General features: G+C 53.9%; 1 protein-coding gene across 1 annotated transcript; it reads right to left on the bottom strand.

Annotated features, from left to right (window-relative positions):
* Window positions 1-26,764, bottom strand: RPE65 (retinoid isomerohydrolase RPE65). The gene is made up of 14 exons (XM_072754913.1): window positions 26,684-26,764; window positions 25,857-25,939; window positions 24,256-24,406; window positions 21,534-21,641; window positions 21,286-21,427; window positions 18,477-18,624; window positions 16,181-16,262; window positions 15,821-15,953; window positions 15,556-15,695; window positions 14,318-14,447; window positions 2,663-2,777; window positions 2,239-2,333; window positions 2,020-2,131; window positions 1-881 (listed from the first exon to the last, which is right to left on the bottom strand). The coding sequence occupies exons 1-14, from the start codon at window positions 26,692-26,694 to the stop codon at window positions 730-732; spliced, it is 1,602 nt and encodes a 533-aa protein (XP_072611014.1). The 5' UTR covers window positions 26,695-26,764; the 3' UTR covers window positions 1-729.
* Window positions 26,765-27,264: the final 500 nt, after the last annotated feature.

The raw sequence follows: 27,264 nt of genomic DNA, 5'->3' as shown, positions 1-27,264 counted from the left end.
TTGCTTTGATGTTATGTAAGATTTTAATAGATAGCTCTAATCAAATAGCATCACAGAGATTGTCAGTCGATTAGAGAGAGAGGCTTTCTTATTGTAAAATCAGAAATAATCAGTAATTGCCTATATTAAATGGAAATGTTGAAGGTCATAAAGCTTGAGAATCTTGTAACAATAATATGTGTATATATATACATATACATACACTTAGGTATATATTCACATACATATACATACACTAATTACTAGGATTGCTCTTAGATGATAGTCCCTGGTTTGTGAAAAAGTTTGTTCTGACATTTAGTAATTTAGCCTTTTTGCATGGTACCGCCTTGTCTCAGCAAAGCCACATACCAATTAGGTGTAGAGAACTTTGGCTTTTAAATGTTAAAAAATAATTGGAGAAGATGGGCACCTAAAATACACTTTCATAATAGGAACAAGAAAGTTTAATAAATCTACATTCATTGTCTATTAGATTGCTAAATATATATAAAGAGTTTTTAGCTATGGTCTGCCTGTCTCACAGAGAAATTATGATTATCTAAATCTCAACTTTTTTTTAGAAGGAATTGCTTGCTCCCCTCTGTGCTTTCTGTAAAATATTGCAAAATCGTGTGCATCTGCAAGTTAAAACCATGTAATACAGCAGGCTAAAATTGAACAGAATTTGATTGCAGACCTCACTTTTTCTTGACTTTGTCAATAGAAATATAATTTGCTAGAATGTACTTAGGATTTTTTGAACAGTCCATGAAAGGTGACAGGGATGTTAACCTCCACTTCAGCCCTGGCAACTTCACTCAAATCCTTGGCATTCAGAATCAGAAGATAAGCAGGCTTTTGTCCTGCCCCAGGGCTCACCACCACACTCAGAACTACACCTGTTAATCAAAAGTAAAGCAATGTTAAATTAAAATTTAAAAAAATCCCAGAACCATAGATTAAATGTCACTGAAATAATATAGGAGATATTACATTGACAAATGAAGAAAACCGTATGACTTAATATCTTGTTCTGGATTTTCCACCATCTGGCCGCGTGACCACCTGAGGGGGTCTTTCAAACTCTTTATATTCCCTAGACTATAAACTCCAGGAAGGGAGTGACCATATCTGACTTATCCACTGTTGCATCCCAATAACCTACTATAATCACTAGGACATAGTAGGTGTTCGTTAAATTCTTATTGATGGGTGGGTCTGTGCTCTTATCTGTAACATAAGATTTAACATAGCTTACTGCCAAAAAAAAAAAAAAAGTATTGTGACACTCAAATGGAAAATATATATTAAAAGACCTTGAAAGCGGTAAGGTAGATGAACCCTGTACTCTCCAGGACCTAGCTAGAAGCCTACTTCCTTCCAATGGGAGGAATGGAGCAAATGGGAGCAAACCTTTGCAGTTTTGTCTGGATGGGCTGTCTATGTAAACTCATGTAGCGTGAAATGGCTCCATAATTCTTTATTTTACTCACTCCTCGGTGGTGTTCCATATTTTAATCCCAGAGGATATAATCTACCTTCGTGCCCCAGCTAATCAATAGTCAACAAAGACCGATGCTTTGTAATTGAGCTGCTGTGGTACAGGCGGGAGGTGCAGTTTGCTGAAAGCAGCAGCCCAAGGCCGGGTCACCCAGCCTCATTCTCATTCTCTTTGATCTGCTGCAATACCCCATTTCTCTCCTGAGAACTCTGTTCTTTTCCAGAAATGTACCTAGGTCAGAAAAGGCAAAACCCTACAACTCATGCTGTTCTTTCTTCATCCATCCCTCCTTCTAGAGCAACATGGATGTTCCATTCGGACACCGGATGGTGCTTTAACATTTTTCCATGAGTAATCAATGAGATTGGCCATGAGAGGACACTTCTTTTCAGATAAGTTTAAGCTCTTCCTGCTGCATTACATTAAGGCTCTATCAGAACAGCAGGGGGTTATCGCTGTGACTCCTCCCCGAATACACTAACATGGAGAACTCCAAGAAGAAGAAAGGGCTCAGACACATCCACTGCTCCCATTACCATCATCTTCTTCCAAGGCGTCTGGGTGAGAAACAAAGATGGGTTCGGATGGGTATGAATCGGGCTCTTGCCATACCCACGTCTCTTTAGTCTTGACGTTCAGCTTGCAGAGCTGCTTGGGAGAAGGAACAATCAACCAGTTAATCCGTCGATGTGCTTTGCTTGACCAGCGCGTGACTCAAACTACTTTTCTAGCATTAGGTAAGACGGAGCCGTTACCCTGTCCGGGACGAAGTGATTCAAGCCAAGTCCGTACGCGTACGTGTAAGGCTTCCCGCCATACTTCTGGTAGTTGATTTGAGGAAACTCAAAGGCTACAAAATAGGGGACGTGCTTAGGAAAACCCAGCCAGTCTCTGGACGGGGAGGGACAGGGTTTTTTTTTTTTTAATAATAAATTTATTTTTTATTGGTGTTCAATTTGCCAACACACAGAATAACACCCAGTGCTCATCCCGTCAAGTGCCCCCCTCAGTGCCCGTCACCCAGTCACCCCCACCCCCCGCCCTCCTCCCCTTCCACCACCCCTAGTTCGTTTCCCAGAGTTAGGAGTCTTCATGTTCCGTCTCCCTTTCTGATATTTCCCACCCACTTCTCCCTTCCCCTCTATTCCCTTTCACTATCCCTCTCTTACATCACCTCACCTTGACGAGGCCCTGAGAAGAGAACCTCAGGTTCCAGCCAGATGGTCTCGTCGCTGCACAGAGTTGCAGTGGCCGTCGTGTTGGGGAGGGTGACTAGGTTCTTGCCTGTGTCGGCCTAAGGAGAAAGGGGGACAGAAAGCTCAGTGAGAAGGAGAGGAAAGTCTCTCTGGGTGTTGTCTCCCGCGTCCGTGCCTTCCTACGTCCTTCCTAGGAAAGCTATAGGAAGGCAAGCCCGGCAGCTAGTGCGGGAAAGCCTCCTGAGCCCGTCACCGGCGGTCCCGTAACCTCTAGGCCCTCACATGGGGACAACGAGATTGCCCTCAAGAAAATGTAGGGCTGGGATCCCTGGGTGGTGCAGCGGTTTGGCGCCTGCCCTTGGCCCAGGGCGCGAGCCTGGAGACCCGGGATCGAATCCCACGTCGGGCTCCCGGTGCATGGAGCCTGCTTCTCCCTCTGCCTGTGTCTCTGCCTCTCTCTCTCTCTCTGTGACTATCATAAATAAATAAAATTTTAAAAAAATTAAAAAAAAACTCTTTAAAAAAAAAAGAAAAAGAGAAAATGTAGGGCTCTGAGGAGGAGCCTGTGTAGAACAACGGAAGACTTCAAGCTCCAGGGGTTCATTTACAGGGTTTATCTCCTTTAGAGTTCGGGTAGATTCTGATCTTGCTTGAAAAAATCACACAGTTGTGTTGTCGAAAAGAAAAAAAAATGCAAAGGAGAACTACTGAATCAGATGTTGCCGAAGGTCTCTTGCCACTCCCTTACCCTGCCTGGTGGTTTTCAGATGATTTATGAAAGGGACGGATACCACGAGCTCTTTCGAAGAGCACATTTGTCAACACCCGTATCAAATTCTTGAGTAGACGCTTTGTGCTAGACTCTATGTTAGACATTTGGGATAATTCAGAGAATAGAGGCCCCGTACTCATGAAGCTTGCAGTCTAGTCTGGGAGCATCAACAATAAATATCAATTAATAAAGTCTATGGGAAGAAAAAATACAGCAGAGTTAGGAGGATCAGCGGTTTGAAGGGTAGGTGAGTTCTAATTTTAGTAGGTGGTCAGGAGGAGGCGTGTGACCAAGACGGGAGTCAAGGATGACTCCGAGGTGTTTGCCTGAACAATGAAGGGTTGGAGCTGTTGCAACAAAGATGGGGACGACTGCAGGTGGGCGTGTTTTTGTTTTTGTTTTTTGTTTTTTTGTTTTTTTGTTTTTTTTGCAGAGGAAGAGGATAAATTTAGATTTCATTGCATTAAGCCTGAGAGGTCTGCTGGACACCCAGAGGGAGACATGGAGCTGGCAGGGCCATGTACGAGCCAACGTCGCAGGCACGTTGAAAATGCAGACGTAGGCGGCTTTGAAGCGTGAGTGTTGACCCAGGGCGTGGACGGACGGACAGAAGGTAGGACGGAGGGCCGAGCGCTGGCGCCCTCCCCGTCTGGGGGTGCGTGAGAGGAGTGCGGGTAGCTCGGGGGCAGGAAGTCAGAGAAGGATTGTGTAGGAGGGCAAAGTAATAGCAGGACGTGAAGGAGCCCACGGAAGGGAGGGGAGGTCGTGATAACGGAGAACGGGGAGCACTGCCCGCCTGGTGTCGGGGCGGGGGGGACGGGAGGAGACTGGCAAGGACCAGTTCTGGGCGACAACAGGGGATTCACGCCGAGTACAGATGCTGGGGGCGGGGGGGGCTGGAGTCGGTGGCCCACGCCTGACGGGTCTAGGATTTCTTTCGGTTGTTTCCCTGGAGTGGGCAGCAGAGGCATCAGCCGAGCACAGCGTGGAGGCGGCAGGTGCTGGAAGGTGGAGGCCAGGAGGCCGTGAAGCTCTCAACTAGCAAAGTGGGAGCGTGACGAGGTCGGGAATGTGGCCGTGGGCCGGTGCTCACGGCCTCGAGATGAGCCAGTTCACAGGCTGTGTTCAGCCCTTAACTGCACCCCGAGAGGCACAGGCGGACGGAGGCGGGAGCTGAGCTAACGAGGGAGGGCCTGCGGGGCGGCAGGGGCGGCCAACGGCCAGGACGAGGCAGGGGACACGGGCACTAGGATCATAGCTGTTGACCATGTGACTCCAGTGAAATGGTGAGGAAAAGTAAGTCCTCAGGGGACTGGGGCGTGTTGGGGAGGTCGCGGGGCCGGAGGGTTCTGGTGGGAGGCACAGCAGGGCCAGTGATCTGGGGACGGGGGGACCCGAGGGTGCCCTGCGGGGAACGGAGCCGAGGGAAGAGCCACAGTCACGGGCCGTGCAGGTCAAGGGTCCAGGGGGAGCGAGTGGCCGGCGCGGAACGGAGATGAGGTCAGGGGATGAGGACAAGGCCCTGAGACGCCGGGTTGTGGGAAGCGTCGCCCGGGATGGGTGGGGAGAGTGACCAGGACTTGGGGGGGGGGGCGGTTGAGGGGGGCCGGGTGGTGGTTCAGGGACAGCGGTCACGCGGGCGAGCACACGTGTGCACCAGGAGGCTGCATCCGAGGAGCGGATGGAGGGAAGGACAGATGGAAGGAAGGATGGATGGAAGGAAGGATGGAAGGAAGGACGGATGGAAGGAAGGTCGGTTGGAGGGAAGGACGGATGGAGGGAAGGACGGAGGGAAGGATGGATGGAGGGAAGGACGGAGGGAAGGATGGATGGAGGGAAGGACAGATGGAGGGAAGGACGGATGGAGGGAAGGACGGATGGAGGGAAGGACGGAGGGAAGGACGGATGGAGGGAAGGACGGAGGGAAGGACGGATGGAGGGAAGGACGGAGGGAAGGACGGATGGAGGGAAGGACGGATGGAGGGAAGGACGGAGGGAAGGACGGACGGAGGGAAGGACGGAGGGAAGGATGGACGGAGGGAAGGACGGATGGAGGGAAGGACGGAGGGAAGGACGGATGGAGGGAAGGACGGAGGGAAGGACGGATGGAGGGAAGGACGGAGGGAAGGATGGACGGAGGGAAGGACGGATGGAGGGAAGGACGGAGGGAAGGACGGATGGAGGGAAGGACGGATGGAGGGAAGGATGGAGGGAAGGACGGACGGAGGGAAGGACGGAGGGAAGGATGGACGGAGGGAAGGACGGATGGAGGGAAGGACGGAGGGAAGGACGGATGGAGGGAAGGACGGAGGGAAGGACGGATGGAGGGAAGGACGGAGGGAAGGACGGATGGAGGGAAGGACGGAGGGAAGGATGGATGGAGGGAAGGACGGATGGAGGGAAGGACGGAGGGAAGGACGGATGGAGGGAAGGACGGAGGGAAGGATGGATGGAGGGAAGGACGGATGGAGGGAAGGACGGAGGGAAGGATGGATGGAGGGAAGGACGGATGGAGGGAAGGACGGAGGGAAGGACGGATGGAGGGAAGGACGGAGGGAAGGATGGATGGAGGGAAGGACGGATGGAGGGAAGGACGGAGGGAAGGATGGATGGAGGGAAGGACGGATGGAGGGAAGGACGGATGGAGGGAAGGACGGAAGGAGGGAAGGACGGAGGGAAGGACGGATGGAGGGAAGGACGGAGGGAAGGATGGATGGAGGGAAGGACGGATGGAGGGAAGGACGGAGGGAAGGACGGATGGAGGGAAGGACGGAGGGAAGGACGGATGGAGGGAAGGACGGATGGAGGGAAGGACGGAGGGAAGGACGGATGGAGGGAAGGACGGAGGGAAGGATGGACAGAGGGAAGGACGGATGGAGGGAAGGATGGACGGAGGGAAGGACGGATGGAGGGAAGGACGGAGGGAAGGACGGATGGAGGGAAGGACGGAGGGAAGGATGGATGGAGGGAAGGACGGATGGAGGGAAGGACGAGGGAAGGACGGATGGAGGGAAGGACGGAGGGAAGGACGGATGGAGGGAAGGACGGAGGGAAGGACGGATGGAGGGAAGGACGGATGGAGGGAAGGACGGAGGGAAGGACGGACGGAGGGAAGGACGGAGGGAAGGATGGACGGAGGGAAGGACGGATGGAGGGAAGGACGGAGGGAAGGACGGATGGAGGGAAGGACGGAGGGAAGGACGGATGGAGGGAAGGACGGAGGGAAGGATGGACGGAGGGAAGGACGGATGGAGGGAAGGACGGAGGGAAGGACGGATGGAGGGAAGGACGGATGGAGGGAAGGACGGAGGGAAGGACGGATGGAGGGAAGGACGGAGGGAAGGACGGAGGGAAGGACGGATGGAGGGAAGGACGGATGGAGGGAAGGACGGAGGGAAGGACGGATGGATGGAAGGACGGAGGGAAGGACGGAGGGAAGGACGGATGGAGGGAAGGACGGATGGAGGGAAGGACGGAGGGAAGGACGGATGGAGGGAAGGACGGAGGGAAGGACGGATGGAGGGAAGGACGGAGGGAAGGATGGATGGAGGGAAGGACGGATGGAGGGAAGGACGGATGGAGGGAAGGACCGATGGAGGGAAGGACGGAGGGAAGGACGGATGGAGGGAAGGACGGATGGAGGGAAGGACGGATGGAGGGAAGGACGGAGGGAAGGACGGATGGAGGGAAGGACGGAGGGAAGGACGGATGGAGGGAAGGACGGATGGAGGGAAGGACGGAGGGAAGGACGGATGGAGGGAAGGACGGAGGGAAGGATGGACGGAGGGAAGGACGGATGGAGGGAAGGACGGAGGGAAGGACGGATGGAGGGAAGGACGGATGGAGGGAAGGACGGAGGGAAGGACGGATGGAGGGAAGGACGGAGGGAAGGACGGATGGAGGGAAGGACGGATGGAGGGAAGGACGGAGGGAAGGACGGATGGAGGGAAGGACGGAGGGAAGGACGGATGGAGGGAAGGACGGAGGGAAGGATGCATGGAGGGAAGGACGGAGGGAAGGACGGAGGGAAGGACGGATGGAGGGAAGGACGGATGGAGGGAAGGACGGAGGGAAGGACGGATGGAGGGAAGGACGGAGGGAAGGACGGATGGAGGGAAGGACGGAGGGAAGGATGGATGGAGGGAAGGACGGAGGGAAGGACGGAGGGAAGGACGGATGGAGGGAAGGACGGATGGAGGGAAGGACGGAGGGAAGGACGGAGGGAAGGACAGATGGAGGGAAGGACGGAGGGAAGGACGGATGGAGGGAAGGACGGATGGAGGGAAGGACGGAGGGAAGGACGGATGGAGGGAAGGACGGAGGGAAGGACGGACGGAGGGAACGACGGATGGAGGGAAGGACGGAGGGAACGACGGATGGAGGGAAGGACGGAGGGAAGGACGGATGGAGGGAAGGACGGAGGGAAGGACGGATGGAGGGAAGGACGGATGGAGGGAAAGACGGATGGAGGGAAGGACGGAGGGAAGGATGGATGGAGGGAAGGACGGATGGAGGGAAGGACGGAGGGAAGGACGGATGGAGGGAAGGACGGAGGGAAGGACGGAGGGAAGGACGGATGGATGGAAGGACGGAGGGAAGGACGGAGGGAAGGATGGATGGAGGGAAGGACGGAGGGAAGGACGGATGGAGGGAAGGACGGAGGGAAGGATGGATGGAGGGAAGGACGGATGGAGGGAAGGACGGATGGAGGGAAGGACTGATGGAGGGAAGGACGGAGGGAAGGACGATGGAGGGAAGGACGGATGGAGGGAAGGACGGATGGAGGGAAGGACGGAGGGAAGGACGGATGGAGGGAAGGACGGAGGGAAGGACGGATGGAGGGAAGGACGGATGGAGGGAAGGACGGAGGGAAGGACGGATGGAGGGAAGGACGGAGGGAAGGATGGACGGAGGGAAGGACGGATGGAGGGAAGGACGGAGGGAAGGACGGATGGAGGGAAGGACGGAGGGAAGGACGGATGGAGGGAAGGACGGATGGAGGGAAGGACGGAGGGAAGGACGGATGGAGGGAAGGACGGAGGGAAGGACGGATGGAGGGAAGGACGGAGGGAAGGACGGATGGAGGGAAGGACGGAGGGAAGGATGCATGGAGGGAAGGACGGAGGGAAGGACGGAGGGAAGGACGGATGGAGGGAAGGACGGATGGAGGGAAGGACGGAGGGAAGGACGGATGGAGGGAAGGACGGAGGGAAGGATGGATGGAGGGAAGGACGGAGGGAAGGACGGAGGGAAGGACGGATGGAGGGAAGGACGGATGGAGGGAAGGACGGAGGGAAGGACGGAGGGAAGGACGGATGGAGGGAAGGACGGAGGGAAGGACGGATGGAGGGAAGGACGGATGGAGGGAAGGACGGAGGGAAGGACGGATGGAGGGAAGGACGGAGGGAAGGACGGATGGAGGGAAGGACGGAGGGAAGGACGGATGGAGGGAAGGACGGAGGGAAGGATGGACGGAGGGAAGGACGGATGGAGGGAAGGACGGAGGGAAGGACGGATGGAGGGAAGGACGGAGGGAAGGACGGATGGAGGGAAGGACGGGTGGAGGGAAGGACGGAGGGAAGGACGGATGGAGGGAAGGACGGAGGGAAGGACGGATGGAGGGAAAGACGGATGGAGGGAAGGACGGAGGGAAGGATGGATGGAGGGAAGGACGGATGGAGGGAAGGACGGAGGGAAGGACGGATGGAGTGAAGGACGGGATGGAGGGAAGGACGGAGGGAAGGATGGATGGAGGGAAGGACGGATGGAGGGAAGGACGGAGGGAAGGACGGATGGAGGGAAGGACGGAGGGAAGGACGGATGGAGGGAAGGACGGAGGGAAGGACGGATGGAGGGAAGGACGGAGGGAAGGACGGATGGAGGGAAGGACGGAGGGAAGGACGGTTGGAGGGAAGGACGGAGGGAAGGACGGATGGAGGGAAGGACGGAGGGAAGGACGGATGGAGGGAAGGACGGAGGGAAGGTTGGATGGAGGGAAGGACGGATGGAGGGAAGGACGGAGGGAAGGACGGATGGAGGGAAGGACGGAGGGAAGGACGGAGGGAAGGACGGATGGAGGGAAGGACGGATGGAGGGAAGGATGGATGGATGGAAGGACGGAGGGAAGGACGGATGGAGGGAAGGACGGAGGGAAGGACGGAGGGAAGGACGGATGGAGGGAAGGACGGATGGAGGGAAGGACGGAGGGAAGGACGGATGGAGGGAAGGACGGATGGAGGGAAGGACGGATGGAGGGAAGGACGGAGGGAAGGACGGATGGATGGAAGGACGGAGGGAAGGACGGATGGAGGGAAGGACGGAGGGAAGGACGGAGGGAAGGACGGATGGAGGGAAGGACGGATGGAGGGAAGGACGGAGGGAAGGACGGATGGAGGGAAGGACGGATGGAGGGAAGGACGGAGGGAAGGACGGAGGGAAGGACGGATGGAGGTAAGGACGGATGGAGGGAAGGACGGAGGGAAGGACGGATGGAGGGAAGGACGGAGGGAAGGACGGAGGGAAGGACGGATGGAGGGAAGGACGGAGGGAAGGACGGAGGGAAGGACGGATGGAGGGAAGGACGGAGGGAAGGACGGAGGGAAGGACGGATGGAGGGAAGGACGGATGGAGGGAAGGACGGAGGGAAGGACGGAGGGAAGGACGGATGGAGGGAAGGACGGATGGAGGGAAGGACGGAGGGAAGGACGGATGGAGGGAAGGACGGATGGAGGGAAGGACGGAGGGAAGGACGGATGGAGGGAAGGACGGATGGAGGGAAGGACGGAGGGAAGGACGGAGGGAAGGACGGATGGAGGGAAGGACGGATGGAGGGAAGGACGGAGGGAAGGACGGATGGAGGGAAGGACGGATGGAGGGAAGGACGGAGGGAAGGACGGATGGAGGGAAGGACGGATGGTTGGAGGGAAGGATGGTTGGAGGCAAGGCCGGCCGGCCGCGGAGGCCCGGGGCAGGAGAGCGCAGAGGCAACCCCAGGTCGGCTGGCCCCAGGCTGGGCGAGCAGCCAGGAGCCCCCACGTCCTCGGGAGAGCTGGGGTTTGGTTCAAAGAAAAAAAAGGTGAAAAAATAAAATAAAGAATAAGCTAAAGCCTGGCGACAGGAACTTCTGAGAAGAGGACAGAGCGGAGCCTCCTCAGGGGGACCGTGAATCCCGAGGGGGCAGCCGAGGATTCGCAGGATGGGGCCGGGCCAGGAGCGAGCGGGACGAAGGGGACGCTGAGAGACTTGGTGACACGGGGCCTCGAGGTGCCCTGTGGCACTGGGAGGGGGACGCATCACGTGCCCGTGTCACACAAGCCATTTACACGCGTGCGAGCGGAAGTTCCCCGTCTCACTTCATTCCCGTTCCCAGGTGGAGTTTCTGGGCAGGACACACGCGGTGTGGCCCCGGCTTCCCCTGCAGACCAGCCCCGCGTTGTCCCCTCCCGCGTCCGCTTCTCCAGCAGACACACCAGTGCCTCAGCCTGTCACCCCACCTCTGAGGACCTCGCCCTCTGGGCCCGGCCCGGGCGCCACGACACTCGTCCCACGGGCCGGCCACGGGAGCACCTGCCGGCGGGGACCAGGGGCTGCACCTGCCCGCGGGACCAGGGGCTACTGCACGGGGCTGAGGACTGAGCAAGGCAGGCGCAGGCGCACGGCCGACCGGGCCCTGGGTGTGAGAGCGGCCGGTGACAGCGACGCGACACGTAGGTGGTGTCCTCCTGTTTGCACAGACACACCTGAGACGCAGGAAGGCCTGAGCAGTCCCGCCCGGGCGGTGAGCAGGGGTGAATGGGGTTCGCACGGTGGGGGGCTGACACCTCGGGTCCCTGCCTTTCCCCGTCACTCTGGCTCTTGACCAGGTGAGGGCACGGCCGTCCGCGCAGAACGACACAAGCCACATCTGACAGGCGCCGCCGGTCCCAACTAGCAGCAGGCCGCCCTGCGCCCTGTGCCCTCCGGCCCGTCCCCCTCCCACCACCGCGGGCCGCTCCCCCCACTGCCACGCTCCCAGCCTGTGGACCCCCCGGCGCTGCTCACACCCTGCCAGTCGCTCACCCTCGGCACCTGGAATTCCCACTTCGTCGCCCTCCCCCTCGGCCCTGGGCCCCAGATCTGGAGGGGGCGGGAGGGGGGTTCAGTCCTCGTCCCTGTGCACCTGCCGGCGAGTGGCACCTGCCGTCTGCGGCTCGTCCCCTCTTAGCTCCGCGAGGCCTCTCTGCCCACCTCTCCCCCTCCGTCTCCCTACCCTCCCTCTGTCCCCCCTCTGTCCCCCCCTCTGTCCCCCACTCTGTCCCCCTGCTCTTTCTGTACGTGACACGCCCCACACTGCTGGGGCTGCCCATCTTTTCTCCTCCCAGCATGTCCGGGCGCTCGGCCTCTTCAGGAAGGGGCGGCTGTGCGGCCCTAACCGACCCGGAGCCCTGTTTGCCCTGCGGCCCCCTCGGGCTCTGCTCCCCTTCTTGAGCCCCATCTCAGCGTCGCCCCTTCCGCGGGTGGGCCTCACGGGGCCTTCACCGCCAGGGCCCCCTGGTGACCCTGTTTTGACGCTGACTTTAAGGATGACCCTGTGTCCAGGGCTCTAGTGACTGACGTCTGTCCCCTCCCGGAGCGGCCGCAAAGAGAAGGAAGTTTAAGGACGTTAATGTTTCTCTTAATAGATAAGAGGAAACTTAAGGTGAAATCACCCAGTTAGCACGGGGCGGAGCGGAACCGCAGGCCCGGCTCCGTCTGACTTGAAGTCAACCTCACAGGGGCACCGGGGGCTCAGGGCATGACCCCGGGGTCCCGGGATCGAGTCCCACGTCGGGCTCCCTGCGTGGGGCCTGCTTCTCCCTCTGCCTGTGCCTCTGCCTCTCTCTCTGTGTGTCTCTCATGAATAAATAAATAAAATCCTAAAAAATGAAAAGATCCACCCCTTCACCCTCACCGTCCCCGGCCTCACGGTCCTGCACTCCGCGCTGCTCTCCGCACGGCCCCGCCGGGACCACCAGCACCTGCTGGGGCAGAGCCCCCGACGCCGGGAGGAGGCGAGCAGGGCCTCGGGGACACGAGACACCGAAGGCTCCACGTGTCCCCGGGCGGGTCTTCCTCGGGCAGCGACCACTGAGCATTGACGAGCATCCGTCCCGTTCCTTCTTGCCGGACGCGGAGAGAGCGAGGTGAGGGATATTCGAGTTAAATGATTTCATGTCCTTAATTTAAGGAGCGCTGTGACTTGACCACCACAACTGGCCTCGCTGGACTCGACCGTCGGGCGTCATGTAGGCCTCAGCCGGTGGCAGCCGTGTACCTGGTGTCACCTCAGCCCCCCCCACCCCCCGTGCCTCAGCCGCCCTCATGCCGTCTATGCTGCTGCAGTGCCAGCCCCACCAACGACCTCACCTTTCTCCATTAGGTCTTGCTCCTGTGACAGCTCCCGGGCCTCCTGGAAGCTCATTTACCTGCTCCCCCGGGCCACCTGGCAGCTCATCTACCTGCTCCCCTGGGCCACCTGGAAGCTCATCTACCTGCTTCCCCTGACCACCTGGAAGCTCATCTACCTGCTTCCCCTGACCACCTGGAAGCTCATCTACCTGCTTCCCCTGACCACCTGGAAGCTCATCTACCTGCTCCTCCAGGCCACCTGGCAGCTCATCTACCTGCTCCCCCAGGCCACCTGGAAGCTCATCTACCTGCTTCCCTGACCACCTGGAAGCTCATCTACCTGCTCCCCCAGGCCACCTGGCAGCTCATCTACCTGCTCCCCTGGGCCACCTGGAAGCTCATCTACCTGCTTCCCTGACCACCTGGAAACTCATCTACCTGCTCCCCTGGGCCACCTGGCAGCTCATCTACCTGCTCCCCTGGGCCACCTGGAAGCTCATCTACCTGCTTCCCCTGACCACCTGGCAGCTCATCTACCTGCTCCCCTGGGCCACCTGGAAGCTCATCTACCTGCTTCCCCTGACCACCTGGAAGCTCATCTACCTTCTTCCCCTGACCACCTGGAAGCTCATTTACCTGCTTCCCCGGGCCACCTGGCAGCTCATCTACCTGCTCTCCTGGGCCACCTGGAAGCTCATCTACCTGCTTCCCCAGGTGCCACCTCCACGTCCCCCTGCTGCGACCCTGCGGAGACCTCACCAGCTTGCCTGGGAGCCCGGCGATCTCCCCCTAAATTGGGCAGCTTCTCCACCACCCCTGTGTAGCCTCGGGGACACTCACCCTCCGTGCACCTGCCTCACCCACTTGTGTGTGTTGCACGCCCACGGACGGCAGGGAGCGCTCAGGAATCTCCCGTGAGAATTACGTCTGCCTTGGTGGTGCCTGGCCTTCCATCACTGAGACCTCTTGATGCTAATCCAAGGGTCTAGACACACGGCCACTGAATACAGGGACAGAAAGTAGGACTAGAAGGTGACGGCCGAAGGCCATTGAGGATGCCGTCCTCTACTTCTAGAAGTTTTGTCAGAACCACAGATGGCCGATTTCCCTGCGGGGGTACTTTTTAATGCTTCGTTCTTTGGAATTTCAAGTTATTTAAATGAAATCACGTGTATCCCTGACAGAGGGTCCTAGGAATCCGTGGCCTGCGCTACTCACTGGGGAGACCCGCTTTGCAAGGACGCTGCAAATGAGACGACCGCAGATTCCCATTAAAACCCGGTTTCCGTCGTGGCGCAGCCGCAGCTGGCTCTGGCTAAGTCGCGTCGCTCTCCCAGCCCCGGGGTCCTCGTCGTTCAGGGAGGGGAGTTGAACTGGCGTGTTTTTAAGGTTCCTTCCAGCTCCGAAATGGCAAGGTCGTAGGTGTGCGCAGAAGGCAGGCGGCGGGCCCCGGGGAGCGGAGGCGCCCGACGGGTCTGAGACCCGTGGAGAGGCCCTTACCTTGTCGATGTTCAGAGGAAGCACGTATCTCCGAACTTCAGGCTGCGGAGCCTTTCTGGCATTTTTTTTCACCTCTTCCCAGTTCTCACGTAAATTGGCTAAATACAAGTAATTGTAGACGAATTCAAATCTGCAAAAATAAAAAGCCGGACGTGAGCACAGACAATGGCAAATAATCTCGGATGTTCCATGTCTTTTAAAAGAAGGGGAGGCTGCTTGCTCTGGGGTGTGCGTGTGTGTGTGCGTGTGTGTGTGCGTGTGTGTGTGTGGATTGATTTGCTTATTGTCCAGCGAGCAAGCGAGCGGGCGCAGGAGTGAGCCAAGGGGTGCGGGCAGCGGCAGAGGGACGGGAGGTCAGCGGCCTCGGCCCCGGCCCTGAGCGCAGGGCCCACGTCAGGCTGCGCCCCGGGGCCCCGAGAGCAGAAGCTGGGCTGCAGCCAGGTGGTGGACCCCCACCCACTGCAGCACCCAGGGCCCAGCCCGTCTGCTCTATTTTTTTTTTAAGGGTTTACTTTATTTATTTATTTATTTATTTATTTATTTATTTATTTATCTATTTATTTATTTATCTATTTATTTATTTATTTATTTAATAAAAATGTATTTTTTGTTGGTGTTCCATTTGCCAACATACAGAATAACACCCAGTGCTCATCCCGTCGAGTCTGCTCTTCACCCCCCAAGCCAGACTCGGCTCAGGACGCCTTTCCAAGCGGCCCGAGAACCTGGGCAAGCAAAGGACGCTGCCTCGCGGAGACGCTCAAGTGACAGCAGCCTTGGACACCTCTGTCCTGTGTCTCCTTCATCCTTTCGTCTACGTCGCTAGGGGCCACTGGTGACTTGGTCTTCACGGGAAAGCAAGCGCGTCTCTTTCTCCCAAGCCCAGAGTGAGCGGACGTCAAGCGCCCCAAGGGACCTTGTCTAGTTGCGGTGAAGTTAAGGTCACAGTCGCTCATCAGGCCATACGGCACCTGATTTCCAGGTCGGGTTCACAGACCCGATCAACTTTCAACCGTGACCCACGGTTTCCACGTTCAGCTTGTGAGCGCTTCTGGTTACCTACCCTCCCGACTGCTCTTTCAATGATATTCTGCGACCGAAGCACACTTCTGGCTTTCTGGGTATTTTTTTTTTTAAGATGTAATTCGGATTAAATATTGAGAGCAGCATCTCCGAAAAAGGGGCCCTGATTTCTAGGCGCGACCGGAGATGTGACATTATCCAACGTCCTCTCTTACCCTTTCCAGCAGCAGAGATCCACAATCAGAAACTCATTGTCTTCGTAAGTATTGATATGATGGAAGAGATTAAAGGAAGAGGTCCTGTATTTGTTATTGAGATACTTTTTTCTTTTTTTGTCAGCGATGTGAAGCCAAACCTTGAAAAGTGAGGGGAAAAAAAAAAGTGAGGAAAAGGTTTTGATGCATTTACAAGGGCAAACAGTGCACACTATGAAACACCTTCTTCAGAATCGTAAACGTGACAGGTAAATGCCCGACTTACCCCCATGGTTTCATTGGACTCAAAACAGTCCATGTAGTTGGCTCCCCAAAGACTCCACGAAGAAAGGAACTTGAGCAGGTTAATCTTGACTGGCGTCTCCACAAAAACAATATAGTTGGGAGTCAGACCAAAACTGTTTAGAGACACAAATAGACTTGTGAACGGGAGGGGCTGATTCTCAAACCACACAGAAATCTGTGCACGGTGGGTAGGAATCAACGGTGCCCACGTGAAATTAATTACATTTAAATCTAGGTTTCTGCCAGAAAATGTCGTGAGCGGGATTGGTATCAAAGGCAGGCAAAGCAGATCTTTAAACTTGAGTTTTCCTGAAGATTCACAGCGGGGCCTTCAAGTTACCTATGGACGTACGATGGCTTGAATCGGTCGCTGCAGGGGAATTGTACGACGACCTCGGACTTGCTTATTGGATCTTCCTTGTCTGAAATAAAGCGGTTTGAAAAGGCTTCGGAAAAGCCTCTTTTTTTTTCTCTCTCTCTTTTAATACAAAGCATTTAGAACAGCTTATGCAAGTAAAGAAATACATTTGCAGATCTTGGGGCTATTTGTTTGTTTTTTTAGGGCTTCTTTTCATTTTCTCCATCATTGGCATTTCTTAGGGAAACTTCCCGGGAAGCTGCGGTCGCCCAGGAAAATCCAAACAGCAGCAGGTTTGGAAAAGTGTCCTCAAAACCGTGTCGTGACGGGCAGAGGACAGTGGGGTCGCATCTCACAGTTGGAAATGGTAGGTGCTGCCGGTGAGTAAGGCAAGACTTTAGTGCGGTCAAAATGCCTTTCGTGATCTCTCGAGTTGCCTGTGAAGTATGGTGGACGTGGGTTTGTGTCCTCCGTTCCGTACAGCAATTCTTTTTTAAAAAAATATTTTACTTATTTATTCATGAGAGACCCAGAAAGAGGCAGAGACATAAGCAGAGGGAGAAGCAGGCTCCCTGACGTGGGACTCGATCCCTGAGTTTGGATCAGGCCCTGAGCCCAAGGCAGACGCTCAACCGCTGAGCCACCCAGGCACCCCGAGTGCTTCTTAAGCACAGTAAAGTTTGTTGACGGCTGCGTCAGTGGCCTCCAACCCTAGCGTGCATCACAATCCCGGGAAGAGCTTCTTAAAATACTAACTGCAGGCCCACACCCAGAATTCCTCCTTTCGGCAACCACAGGTGGGGCTCTGGATTTCCAGCAGCTTCCTAAGTGATGCTGCTGCTGGTGCAGGGACTGCACCTTGACAACCACGCTACGTAACACGAAACAGAGATCCACGTCTCTGTGTATACATATATATATTTTCAAATAATTCTGTTATTATATATAATATATATTCAAATAATTCTGACATATATAATTATATATACACACATAATTCTGTTATTATATATATGTATTCAAATAATTCTGATATATATTATATATACACACATAATTCTGTTATTATATATAATATATATTCAAATAATTCTGATATATATAATTATATATATATACACACATAATTCTGTTATTATATATAATATGTATTCAAATAATTCTGATATATATAATTATATATATATACACACATAATTCTGTTATTATATATAATATGTATTCAAATAATTCTGATATATATAATTATATATACACACATAATTCTGTTATTATATATAATATATATTCAAATAATTCTGACATATATAATTATATATACACACATAATTCTGTTATTATATATAATATATATCCAAATAATTCTGATATATATAATTATATATATACACACATAATTCTGTTATTATATATAATATATATCCAAATAATCCTGATATATATAATTATATATATACACACATAATTCTGTTATTATATATAATATATATCCAAATAATCCTGATATATATAATTATATACATACACACATAATTCTGTTATTATATATAATATATATCCAAATAATCCTGATATATATAATTATATATATACACACATAATTCTGTTATATATAATATATATCCAAATAATTCTGATATATATAATTATATATACACACATAATTCTGTTATATATAATATATATTCAAGTAATTCTGATATATATAATTATATACACACACACACACACACACACACACAAATAATTCTGTTACCAAGATGGTTATCAAATCTTCTGGCAATGAATGGAGGATGAATGGAGAATTCTAGAGAGTTCTCTCCTTCCTAATATGAGTTCATAGATTTGTTTGTGTCTTTGGGAATCACACACTCGCAAACCCCTGAGCACCCTCTCATACCTGTGCGTGTGCTACTCTGCACACTGACACGTCTGTTTAGAAACTTCCCTGTGCCTGGCATAAGGAGGAGTCAGCCCTCGAGAGCTACTTCCTGAATTTGAGTCTGACTCTTGCACGAGCAAGTGGTCCTATGCAGTACGTTCTCGAAACGCTGTGGAATACGACTTGGCCCCTTGCTTTCCGTATTTTCAAGCTGTCACTTTGTGCTCAGGTGCTCCTGCGCTTTGGTCCCTGGTGGGCTGGGGCAGGGGCCATCTGAGAGGCATTTAACCGCGTGTGGATAGCGCCCTCCTGACATTTCCAGGAACCCCCGCGTTTCCAGGAATTCTCTCACAGTATCGATACCCGATCTAAGACGAGCCAACTTGGTAAACTGACCTGCTTGGAGTGGAGGGATCTTTACAATATTGTAGGCAATCGAAAAATTTTTCCCAAAGCAATTACCAATGTTGTAAACAGTCCCATCATTTTCAATATGGGGGTGAGCGGTGGCTCCATTGACAGAGACGTAGTTGCAGAGATCAACCTGCGGGAGGAGAGGAGGTGTCATCCGTGGAAGGAGGAAGACTCTGCACCCCTTCGCCCCCAGGTCTCACCGAACACGGCTTGCACCCTCACCCAAAGAGCATATTCTGATCATTTGAATCCTCGGATTTCTTTCCATCCCCCTTATTGTACTAGATGAGTTGTGTGAAGTTGCTGAGATGTACAATGATTCTTATTTTTACAAAAATGGCAATTTTGTAGAGTAGTCCCTAGATACCAAATCCAGCAGCTTGCACAGAGTAGAAGTCTGGAACCGAAAGAAAACCCAGGATTCGATTTAGTATAGAGTCAACCTAAATACACTTCAGGAGGACCATGAATCTCCTGGAATTACACGCAAATGTTTGTGGAGAGAAGATTTAGCGCTTTAATTCAATTTGGAGTCTCATAAGCGAGTCAGAATCACAAATCTAGCATAAATCTGTTTACAGAAAGAGAAGTTGAGGTCCGAGAGAGGTCACGTGACTTCTTCAAGGATACAGAGCCACACGCTGCCAACATCAGAGCGAGAATCTCTCCTGTGACCCGCTCAGTACAGATTTATTGAATGAATAATTGATGAGGTGTGTGTTTATTTAAACAAAATTCTTTATATGTTATAGGGAGAGTTTGTTTTAAAGGGAAGTTTTTAGCATTCTTACTTAAGCAATAGGCAAGAAAATTCATTCATTCATTCATTCATTCATTCATTCATAAGGGCTCTTTGAGTTTCTGTTATCGCTGTGCTAGGGTCTAGGAGAAGAGGGACGGCCTTCGCTTTCGGAACTGCAGTCTATGGGGATCCCTGGGTGGCTCAGCGGTTAAGCATCTGCCTTTGGCTCAGGGTGTAGTCCTGGAGTCCCAGGATCCAGTCCCACCTCGGGCTCCCTGCAGGGAGCCTGCTTCTCCCTCTGCCTGTGTCTCTGCCTCTCTCTCTGTGTCTCTCATGAATAAATAAATAAAATCTTAAAAAAAAAACAAACCTGCAGTCTAGACTGGTGCTGTCCAGTGTGGTAGCCATACGTAGTCTGAGGTGGATTGGCTATGATTAGACAACACTTTAAATTCAGTTCCTCCATCACATTAGCCACGTTCCAAGTCCTCAGAGGTAGAAAGTTCTATCTGAGAGCACTGTTAGGCCAGTAAGCTGGTGTATAACATGCTGCATTGCCAGCAAAGGCAAAGGGTGTCTGTAGAGAAGGGTCCTCTAACCCACCCTGGGAGATTAGGCCGGACTCTCAAGGGCAGTGCCCAACGGATGCGTGAGCGACGAGCAGAGATTAGCCAGGTGGAGAGGATGACAGGTGTTCCAGGAGCGGGATCCCTAATGCACAAGCATTGAATTGTGAAGTAGCAGGTGCTGGTTGGAGATGACTAGTCAGTGAACGTGGCTGCTGTGAAAAGTGTGGCAGAGAAGAGAAGCAAGGACCCGCCAGCCAGCAGAGCCCGGTGTGGACTTCGCCTTGGGAACCGTGGGAGCCTCGGGTAGAGTAACACATTCACACTCGTCTTTTAGAAAAGTTGCTTCTCCCGAATCAGAGAAGTTGTGTTTAAGAGAATCAGGCTGGGGGCAAAGGCACTGATTAGGAGCCTATTTTAGTAATGGTGATTTTAAATAATCTCAAAAAAAAAAAATCTCAAATTTTTCCGAGCATATTTTTACATGACGTCAAGGCGCCGTGATGCTCACGATGCAACTTGGCCCCCGAATAAAGGCTATTTTGGAGCTGTGCCTGAGCCTTACAGGTGCAGTCCTCTGACCATAGCAATGTGAGGACAGACTCACTTATCAGAGTTGAATGAGTGGTTTGGGATTCAGCTTCAGGTCTTCTCCACGTGAGCTCACATATGCGCTTACATGGTCACAAACGCACATTAAAAACAAGAAAGAGCTATTGCGAGGATATGTTAGGCCTTAATAAATAGTCTGCTGAGAATTACAGATTAGTGACCCTGAGACCCAGGGTTGGGACTATTTTCCTTTCTGTTTCTACTACACTGAATTTCTAGTTCTGGCCTTAAATTCCACCTCACCTGTCTCCTCCTATCCCTTATCTCTTTCGTCCTCCCCTATGGCTCATGCTTGGCTTCTGGATCAAATATCCTAAAGCAGGGCTCTGCTTATACCATTTCTCCTAGTAAAAAGTTTCAGTAGCTTCCCATTAGCTAAACAGCTTCCAAATTTTTGACCTATCCATGTTGTCTTACCTATTGATGTTTCCTTTGCCTTTAGTGGAAGTTCTGATACATGGAAGGGACTCCATTAATATTTGGGTCACAAATAAATGAATGAACATGTTAGGCATCTTACAAGGTTTTCCTCCAACCCATATAATATTATATATTAATAATATATTAATATATAATATATATTAATATATAATATAGCAATAATATAATATATTAATATATTAATATAATATTAAATATTAATATATAATATAGCAATAATATAACATATTAATATACTAATATAATATTAAATAAATATTTAAAATTTTGTAGATAAAGAGTGCCTCGTGTCAGATGGTTAGTAGTTGATGACAAAGCAAGGCAGCGAGACAACCTATCTGGCCCTCATGTGCTTTCCCCAAAATTGGAGTTAAATCTAAACTGCAAATTCTAAATTCTTGAGCAATGTCGCCTGAGCATTTCGTCCTACCTGCTTAATTGTCTCCAGGGTCTCAGGATTAATCTTTGTAATGAAGTTGGTCTCCGTGCAGGCGTAGTAATCTTCCCCTACCGGGTAGACGTTAACAAGGGCATTGTCAGTGACCTCCACTCCTCGGAAGTAAGAAAAAAACCTACAGAAGCAAACAGAAGAGTTTTTCAGTCCAGTAACCTTCAAGCTGTGAAAGAAAAGGGCTAATGTAAAATGTCTTTAATAACATGCAGTCAAGTTTCAGTAACCTGGAAAATATATTCTTGCAGGGATCTGGGAACGCACAGGTGCCAAATTCCGTTATGACGATCCTTTTCTCGGTCATTGCCCGGACGTAAGCATCGGTGCGGATGAACCTGAAGGACACGGAGACATGGGAAAGGATCATGGGCAGGGGGCAACCCGTGTGGCCCACACGGAGCCGAGAATGGTCCTCCTGTGTGTCCTCACGACGTGGGGATCCTAAATGACACCAGGAAGAATGAAGGGTGTGGTCTGGCCACTTTCCCAGGGTGACTAAGAGAGAAGGAGGCCGTGTGCTATGAGCTTAAATTTATGAAGACATAAATTATAAGATATATTATAAGATAATTATAAGATAAATTATAAGATAAACCTCGCAGTGGCAGATGAGGACCCGGAGGCTCCTGGCTTGGACTTGCCTTGTCCCAGCGGAGAAGTCAAGTGATGGGCACATGGGAGGGAGCTGGGTTAGAGCTTCTCCGCCTCGCACCATGCAGCCTCCACGGTGGGTCACACACGGCCTCCGTGGACCCCTCCTGCGGCCTCTAACCCGTCAACCTCACACGGAAGCGAGAGATACGAAAGCTGGTGTGCCGAATTATAGTCCTTTCAACCTCCTTTATGTCACTCCTGTTTTTTCCTCATTTTGAAAATTTAATTTTGCTAGTTTTGTCTTTTCATTTAAAAAAAATATTTTATTTACTTATTTGACAAGTGGGCAGAGTGGTAGGCAGGGGGCGGGGGGGGGGGGGGGCGGAATGCAGTCTCCCCGCTGAGCAGGGCTCTATCCTAGGACCCTGGGGTCATGACCTGAGCCGGAGGCAGATGCTGAACTGACCAAGTAACATAGGGGCCCCTAACTTGGCTAGTTTAACATTAATTATGTAATGCAAAATAATGATTTAGGAATTTTGAAATATTTGGGAGCAGTCCCTAAAGTTTTTGTAGCTTTATATCTTTTTCATCAAATGATTATTACCTTATATGAGATTATGTATTATTTCTACTATGTAATGGACACTTGAGTATTTTTTTCTGTTACTATCTCTTTATTGCAGCATCATTTTTAAAAATCCTCATCATTTTAACAACTGTTTGTTCTGTAATGATGTACTATTTTCAACTCTTCATTTTGATAATTTGTGACATTTCTCTTTTCTGGTTGACCTTGCTTGTGGTTTTTCAGTTTTATTTTTAAAGAACCAGTTTTCAAAAAATAAAAATTAAAAATAAAGAAAAAAAAAATAAAGGCAGGTATTCTCGACTCCGGTATCTTGCCCCGTCAGAACTCCTCAACCTTATCCCATATGTCACCTAGGATTTCTCAGGTGGGAAGCCAGTTAAAATCTGATTTTGCACTTCCTCAATCCATATAATGAGGTTTAAAATTTCACAGATGAAGAAACAAAAGTCACGAAAGGGAAAAAGTGCCAAGGTGTTTGGGGAACATGCGAAAGCTTTGTCTGACTTCCTTTTTTAAAAATATTTATTTACTTATTTATTTATGATAGACATAGAGAGAGAGAGAGAGAGGCAGAGACACAGGAGGAGGGAGAAGCAGGCTCCGTGCCGGGAGCCCGACGTGGGACTCGATCCCGGGACCCCGGGGTCACGCCCTGGGCCAAAGGCGGCGCTAAACCGCTGAACCACCCAGGGATCCCCTTTGTCTGACTTCTTAGCTAAATTTTTGCTTGACCTGATCTATGTCTCTTGTGTTACAGTCTGAGTTATCCTGACGGCTTCAGGCCTCCACCCGCTCTCCCTTTGGGTGTCTCCTCGGAGTTCCTAACCCCTGTGGTGATCAACAAAGCATCACCCAGGTCTGAATATTAAAGCATAAGACAAACTATTCGTGGTGGTGGTAATGGGCGCTCGGAGCGATGGCCTGGGCCTTGGAGCCTTTTAGCAACAACCTTCTGTACTTAGAGAACTTCTCTTTCTTGTTCATTATGACATAATTCAGTCCTTTCCCCTTTGTGCCACTCCTCCCTCCTTCCCAGGGGCCTTTCGGATTATTAAAAAAAAGGAAAGAAGAAAGAAAAAGAAAGAAGAAAAGAAAGAAGAAAGAAAGAAAGAAAGAAAGAAAGAAAGAAAGAAAGAAAGAAAGAAAGAAAAAAGGAGTCAAGAGAACCAATGGTCTAATAATAGTAACTATAATAAGAACTTATTACTACTAATGCTTCCCAGGTACCTCATTTAATCCTCGTAATGAACCCTAAAGTAGAATTTTATACATGACAATGGGCAGCCCCGGTGGCTCAGTGGTTGAGCATCTACCTTCGGCCCAGGGTGTGATCCTGGAGTCCCGGGATCGAGTCCCACATCGGGCTCCCTGCATGGAGCCTGCTTCTCCCTCTGCCTGGGTCTCTGCCTCTCTCTCTGTGTCTCTCATGAATAAATTAATAAATAAATCTTAAAAAAAAGAATTTTATAGGTGATAAAAGCAAGAATTAGAGAGTAACATCTTGGCAAAGTCTGCCCATCTAGGCAAGTGGTGTCTGGTAGGTACAGACTTTGAGGCCGGGCGTGTTGGAGCCGAAGGCCCTATGCTTAGTTTCACCTGTGCGGTGGCGCAGCCCAGGGACCTGGGACCATGGACTGGGCCGGTGGGTTCTGGCAGGAAACGAATCCTAAGTCAGCTTTTGGGGTCGAGGAGTTGAGAAGGGCGTGGAAGGAGGAGCTGAGCCAGGTCCCAGCCCGGGAGGAGGAGGAGCTGGGACTCTTTACCTTCTGTGATAGGTGACGTGTCCTTCTTTAAAGTCGAACTTGTGCAGAAGGGCTTGTCCGTCAAACAGGTGGTAAAATGGTTCAGATCCAACCTCGAAGAGCCCCGGCCCGCATCGGAGGAGACTGCCCGTGAGCCAGAGCGGGATCCTGCCTGCGATCAAGGGGACACCTGGAGCGTCGCCCCTCGGCTGGGCTGGGCACTGCTCGGGGGCCGCGGTGGCGGTGGCCGCTCAGCCCCGAGCCTCGGTGGGGCCGGCGGTGGCTCTCGTTGGCGGCCTCGCGCCGCCCGCCCTCACTGGGTGCGCGGATATGACCCCCCTTGCTGGGAGACCATGTGGTGGGGGGCACCCGGGGGTGCTTGACCCAGGGCACGAGGTTTGAAGGAGCTGAGGAAAAGCATCGTGGGGCACACGGGTTCCTGCTCCTAACAGACTGTCCCCGATGCCAACACATTTGCCTTTTTTGCCATCTCTCTTTTAAGAAGAATCGCAAATCTCTTGATGGAGCTGGACGGAGCGAGGGGCGGGAAGGGTGCACTGGGAGCAGGGCCCGGGGCGCTCGGGGGAAGATGCTCCTGTAGCAGACGAGAGGAGTGCGGGCCTCCTCGCACCCAGCTCCGTTCCCCGGTCCTCGAGGGAGCGGCTCCCGCGGGGCGAGGCCCACCCGCTGCAGCAGGCCCGCCGGGCTGGTGCCAGGGACCTGCTCTGCCTGGGGTGTGTGTGTGCGGCTCCGGGGCTCGGCGCAGGGGGCCGCTGGACGGGCGCCCGCACAAAGGTCGGCCCAAGCGGTGAGGTTCGCGCCCTCTGAGCCTCCCAAGGGCGCCGAGGTGGCTTAGTCCTTACCAATTTTTTTTTTTTTAAACACATGGATCACTTCCTGCGGTTCGGGTTCGGCGGCGGCTCCATAAGAGCCTCTAGGTCGGGTGACACCTGGAGAAGGCGTGGCCTGCGGGCCCGCTGTCACCGTCACGTGGGCCGACAGGGAGCTCTGGCTCCCCCTTCACTTTAGGGGAGAGGGCCCGGGGGGAAGGGACCTGCCGAGCCCACGCGGCGTGTGCCGGGCGGGTCACGGGGTCCTTGGTGATGCGCGTGTGGCCGGCGCTTGCTGACTGCAGAGCGGCCCCAGGTAAAGCCCAGGTCATCCTATGCGACCTGCACGACATCCCCGCGAGGTGAGGGAACTGAAGGTCGGCGCTGTCAAGTCCCGTGCGGGGTTCCCACGAGCAGGATGCTGCAGTTGCCGTGAGCCCTGCCCCGCGTGGCTCCGGGGGCCCACAGGCGGCGCGGCCCCGCACCCGGTACCCTGACCTCCCCGGACACGTGTCCTAGGTGCCCGCTTGTCCCGACCCCGATGGACAGATGCTCCCAGGACATGTCCCTGTGCCAGGCCCTCGTCAGGCACCGGGCTCGAACCTGGGCATCGCGGCCACACAGCGTGTGTCTACCCTAGGGAGGCAACGCGGCGGGAGCTGGGTTCCTGGCACAGCCGCCCTCCGTGTAGCCCCCGGGATGGAGCCCTCCCCGACAGGTCCCGGGGCCCAGGAGCCACAGGGAGGGGCCTCCCCTGAAGGGCGCAGGTGGCTCCGGCCAGGTGAGACCCACCTGTGACATGGGCGGTGAGCGGCGACGACAGCTCTTCCACGGTTTCAAACAGCTTCTTGTAACCGCCGGCGGGATGCTCCACTCTGAGAAGGTGGCGAGGGCGGGGAGAAGCCCACGTCGGCCCCCAGGACGCCGCCGGGCACCCGCCGGGCTGGGGGGCCTGGGGCAGCCTCGGGGTGGGTGCTGGTGTGGGGCCAGCAGCTGCGGCTGCAGGGCAGGGCCGTCCTGGGCGCTGTGCCCACGTCGGGGGTGCAGCCTCCCCTCGGCATCTGCTGTGGCCCGTGTCCCCGGGACCAGCCACATCCCCGGGACCAGCCGTGTCCCTGCTGCTGAGGCACCCAGGCCGGGCCCTCGGCCCCACTCCCCCCTCCAGCTGGTGCCCCCCTCCCCACCTTTGCTCGGCTCTTCCCCAGCCGCGGGGGCCGCGGAACAGTCTTCACAAACACTCTGACCGGGGGACCCAGGGTCCCGCCTTTGTCCCCCGCCTCGTCACTCCGGGCCCACTTTGTGACTGGGAGGGGACCCTGCGCAGACTCCTCCACCCGGGTGCCACAGCGCACAAGGGGCAGGCGGGCCCCTGTGCTCCCCCCCCCCCGGCCCCCCGGGCTTAGTTCCCCGGCCTCCACCGCTGCCAAGGCCCATTGACAAAAATCCCGCGGCAACGTCGCCCCCAGTTCTGGGTATTTGCTTCAATACATGAACAGGAGGAGAGTGTCCCCTCCGAGGCCTGAGGCCATGAGTGGGCCGTTGCCCCCCCCAGGGGCCCCCGAAGCCGCTGCTCACGTCAGCCCCCGCGGGCACTTGGAAACGGCCCCAGGCATACTCACTGGATGGACATGGTCTCCCAGGGCAGGACGGACGGTCGAGGCGGCACGAGCAGACGGAGGCAGCGAGGCCTGACAGTGGCCTTTATGCGCCCCGGGCCCCCGCCCCCCCGACGGCAGCTCGGCCTCCCCGCCCCGGCCCAGGCGGGAACAGGAGCGGCTTTCAGCCCGGGCTGTGCCGTTCCCGTGGCAGCCCCTTGGCTGCCCTCCAGAGGCCTCAATCCCTCCCGAGGAGACGGCGGGTGGGCTGGGGAGAAGGAGGCTGCGGGCCCCGTCCACTGGCTCACGCGGCCTTGCACGCCCACTCCATCCCCCGGAGGTGGGCACTGCGCTGGCATCGCGGGGGCTGTGACTCTTCGAGGACCACAGGAGGTCAGTGACTGCTCAGCCGGGTTCCGGAGACCTGAGGTGGGGTGGCGTGCAGGTCGGGGTCACACCTGCACCTGCACCTGCTCCGGGCGCTCCACCGGCTGCGTGTCCCTCGGACGCGCCCTTTGCACGCCCTGCCGGGCACCTACCGGGCCGCTTTGCCCTCGGCGTCCGGCCGGCCGGCGTGTGTGCTGCGCGCAGCCTGGAGGGCGCCC

Source organism: Vulpes vulpes, chromosome 3 (genome assembly GCF_048418805.1).
Source record: "Vulpes vulpes isolate BD-2025 chromosome 3, VulVul3, whole genome shotgun sequence".
Classification (NCBI taxonomy): Eukaryota; Metazoa; Chordata; class Mammalia; order Carnivora; family Canidae; genus Vulpes; species Vulpes vulpes.
The sequence above is the reverse complement of the archived record's forward strand: the minus strand, read 5'-3'. Positions and strand labels throughout refer to the sequence as shown.